A 4,324-nucleotide genomic window follows, 5' to 3' on the forward strand; every position below is an offset into this window, starting at 1 on the left:
GCGAGAGGACAAGCTAGTCAGGAGGTGGCGGCTGACTGGACTCCGGAAGCCCGCCTTTCACCCGGAAATGGTTTTTGAGGAACATGGCGTTGCTGGTGCGAGTCCTTGTGAGTGCAGGAGTAACTTTCTTCGGTCGCCTGCGAGGCCCGGGGGTTGCAGTAGGAGAGGGCGGGGTGGGAAAGACCGAGGGGATGGACCGCCGCGGGGCCTGCGCCATTGCGAAACTGCGCGGGCCCCCTCTGCTGGGAAACTGAGGCAGTTTCCTACCACCCCCTACTCTTGCTTTTCATCCCGTGTTTGATGGAGAGGGGAGAGTGACGTTGGGCATAATTTGGTGAGATTTGCTTTTTCTCAGTCAACACCTGAGACCACTTTCCCTCATGGGGGAGCGCACGTGGGGAGCTGTCTGGAGTTTCGGGAGACCTGGGTTCTGGTTCCTGTTCTGCGACTGACGTACAGTGACCTTGGGCAAGTCAACTTTCGTTCCCCCAAGTGCCCATGTGAAAACGAGGGCTTTAATCACAGCTCTTTCAGATTCTGGATTTCTGTGTTTCAGAAAGAAGAAAATCAGCTCTTTACTGTACAGCTTAAACTGTAGTTAAATGCAATTATATATTATTAGAAGGGAGGCTTCATACCTGTTGTTTTCTTTTTGCCTGGTACAGTGTTGACACATCCTAAGTGTTCAGTCAATATTGAATGAATGGCTGAAAGAAGGACTACTGAACCTTAGCACACATAAGGGAAACTACTGAAATTGGGATTTCAGTCTGACCTTTCTAGCATACTCTGACCTCTAGGGACTAAATAAGTAAGAGTGGAAGAAGTAAAGTGTTAGTATACAGAACTTAATGCCTCATCCTGAGGGGCTGAGATTATCGTTTTAGCAAGTCTTTAGTAAGTTGGGTCAAGGGCATTGTTTTTCATAGCTTTACTTTCTGTTCCTGCCTCAGGCTTGCTTTTGAGTTGCTTTACACTTGTATTGTCTTTTTACATATGGCTTGCTAGGATTGCAAGTTTACTTGTATTCCTTGCCAGTTTAGCAAAGGGCAGTGCCCTTTATTGCTGCTCAGTAAATAATTTGAAGAATAGCTCCAACTGATCTACAGATTCACTTGGCAAAGTAATTGTTGATGTCAGGGCAGACCCTGATTCAGGCCTGGGAACTGCTGGGGAAATGGCAACAAGGATGTTCTGAGTTTTAGGGTTGTTTGTTTTTTTAAAATAGTGATTTATTTTAAGATAGACTTTTTTTTTTTTAAAGATTTACTTAGTTATTTATGCATAGAAGAAGTGGGGTATAGGCCAGAGCTTCGGATTCACCAGAGACAGAGTGGAGAGCTGAACAAGTAGATCCACTGAAACACACTGCTGAAGGGAGCAGCCAGGGAGACAGGCAGGACTGCTGTGCCATTTGGGTCAGCTCCCTGGCTGAGGGTGGAACTTGGTGCTTCAATTGTGCTGCAGTGGCTGGCTTGGTAACACAAACTTTAACCCCTGAGCTATTAGGGAAGCCTTAATTGTACTTTTTTCCTCCTGGACTTTTTTTCACCTTTTTAGTTAAAGAGCAAGTTAAGGAAAGCCACTATCACTTTATACTATTCCTTTCGAATCTTCTTATATGTTATAATATATTGTATAATAAAGCAATGGAAACTCCCTTAAGGCTAGTTGAAAGTGGCAGATCCTTGTTGGATCTCTTACTTTGTAGAGGCAGTTAGGCTAGGGATAGTGAAAAAATACCAAATACAGGAAAGTACATTTATCTGGCATCCTCAGGGTCTTGGTTGAAAGCTTGGGTCCATTACTTTTGGTGTGAACTTCTCTGAGCCTTGAGGTTTCTCACTTAGTTTGATAGGTTGGTCAGAGAATCAGTTGATTAAAATGAAATCTAAATACTTCTCTTTTAATTCAGCAACTGTTTTTTTGAGTGTTTACTGCATTCTTGGAACTAAAGACTGAGACCTTACCCTCAATTATAATTTTATAGGAGAGACAGAAAACTGTTAATAAAGTATTTAAAGTGATACATAATAGACATCTGTACCAGGTGCTGTGGGAGCAGTGTAGGGAGGCATCTAACTCAGCTTAGGACAGTTGTGCTTTAGAAAGAGATACCTGTGCTAATTGAGAGACCACTAGATAGAGGGTAGGGGAAAGAACATAGACTAGAATTGGTTTATGCTAATGTCATGAGACAGCCAAGGCACTGTAAATCTGGCTAAAGTCAAGGGGAAATGACAGGAGAGGAGACAGGACCTTGTGTTTCATGGTTAGGAGTTTGAAGTTTATCATAAAGGTAGGGGGAGCTATTGGAATATTTTATTTTATTAAAAAAAGACATTTATTTATGCATACAATAACTGGGGTACAGGCCAGAGATGCGGAGGTGGGGGTCAGAGGATTCACTAGACACAGAGTGGGGAGCAGAACAGGCCGATCTACTGAAAATGAGGGGAGCAGTGGGTGAGACAGGAGAGGTCTGTCGCCCATGTGGGTTTCCTCCCTGGCTGCGGATTGAACTGCTGGAATAGTGGCTGGGGACAGCTTCATAGTGCTGCCACTTAACCCCTTGTACCACCAGGGAGGCACCTTTGGAATATTTTAAGCAAGGGAAGATTTTTGAAAATTTTTTGATCCATTTACTGTTTTTTTTATTTTTCCTAACTTAAAAACTGAGAAATAATATGTCAACTATGTATGTCACAACAAATTATACTTATTTAATTGTACAATTTGATAAATTTTGATACAGGTTTACTCCTAAAAAACCATTACCACAATAAAAATAAGGAACTTTTTCATCATTCCCCCAAATTTTCTCATGTCCTTTTGCAATCCTTTTCTTCTTTTTGTCTCCTCTACCCCAACCATCACTGACATTTATTGACATTTCTGAAATAATTCTGTAAAGCTTGTCATCTTTATTGTGTGGTTTCTGGTGTTAGTTTATTGCTCAGTTAATGACTGAATGGAAATTTCCTTAAATGTCTGAAACTATTATGGTAAATCTCCTGATTTTTGCTAGGAGGCTTTTTTATGCTTGTTGGGACATATATTTGGTCAGTCTTTTGACAGTGCTGCCTTATCCAACACTTCCTCCTTGTGAAGCAAGGGTCAACCAGAGATGAAAGTTTAGGGCATTCTCAGATCTTTCCTGTTCATGCACACAGCTCTGAATATGTGCACAGCCCTGGTGCATGATCTTCAGATACCCGGGGATTTGTTGGAACTTTTCAAAGTCCCTATAAACATTTCATTCTCCTGCTTTTCCTTTTAAAGCATTTTGTTTACCCCAACCGTTATCCACTGCCTCAGATGTCCACAAAGTTAAAACAATTGCATCTATTGGCTTTTAATTGGTACTCTAGGGAAAATATTTTTTCACATTGTATGAGATCCAAGATAGCCTTACTGATAGTATATTTCAGAGAACTACTTTAAGATCCTTTCAGGAGAAGTGTAGGAAATAATTACTTGTATAGATACACATAAATACACATATGGTCAGCTGCTGTATCTGCATCCATAGAGTCAATTAACTAAGGTGGATGGAAAATACATACTATGTAGTTAGACCTCTTTGATGGTTGTGTTTATACTCAACCTTTTACAGTCTTTTTTCTCTTCAGTATTCCCTGAAAGATTCAGTTTAACAATTGCTTACATTTCATTAGGTAGTATATGTAATCTAGACATGATTTAGAATATATGAGGAGGGTCTATATAGGTATGTCAAATACTATGCCATTTTATCTGTGGGGGTCCTGGAAATAATTACCCGTAGATACCTAATGGCGACTTTCTGTCTCTCTATTTAAACCCCATAAGTTACTCTGAAACAAACCTGATACCACAGGGTTTATTCTACCCTTTTGCCTTTTTATAATTGGTTAAAACTTCATCTGATAGAAACCCAACTTCCCATTCTTAATAAAACCCTTCCTGTATGGAATCAATCCTTTGAGAACTGAATAAATGGAGACTACAAGGCAGAGTATTTCAGAGAGGAGACTGCGAGTTGTGATATTTAAGTGTAATGATGAATGTAGGGGGTTCCAGTTATAAAGATCATGTGTTCAAGTCTTCCAACCACTGTAAGCTTTTGAGAATAGAAATTCCAGGTTAAAAACAATATTTTGAGGCCCTCCCTGGTGGCGCAGTGGGTTAAAGCACTGAACTAAGAAGCTTAAGCCACTTCCGCATGAGTTCGATCCCCGCCTGCCCCGAGGAGATCCATATGGTGTGGCAGACCTCTCCTGACCCGCCCGCTGCTCCCCTCAGCAGTGTACTTCGTCGATCTGCCTGTTCTGCTCCCCACTCT

At 41.4% G+C, this 4,324-nt stretch overlaps 1 protein-coding gene across 3 annotated transcripts in view; it reads left to right on the forward strand.

Moving 5' to 3' along the window:
- The window catches only part of LOC101633725 (ubiquinol-cytochrome-c reductase complex assembly factor 1), a 94,173-nt gene continuing 89,849 nt past the window's right edge, over nucleotides 1-4,324 (forward strand). For 2 of the 3 annotated variants that reach the window (XM_004687248.2, XM_012728389.1), the window contains exon 1: nucleotides 1-107. In XM_004687248.2, coding sequence (XP_004687305.1) covers nucleotides 84-107 — 24 coding nt within the window. In that variant the 5' untranslated portion in view covers nucleotides 1-83. Of the gene's footprint in view, nucleotides 108-130; nucleotides 335-4,324 lie in introns of those variants that run through there. The other variant, XM_012728390.1, reaches the window with a different exon arrangement.

The sequence above is a fragment of the Condylura cristata genome, unplaced genomic scaffold, assembly GCF_000260355.1.
Source record: "Condylura cristata isolate star-nosed mole 26May11 unplaced genomic scaffold, ConCri1.0 scaffold00022, whole genome shotgun sequence".
In the NCBI taxonomy this organism is placed as follows: domain Eukaryota; kingdom Metazoa; phylum Chordata; class Mammalia; order Eulipotyphla; family Talpidae; genus Condylura; species Condylura cristata.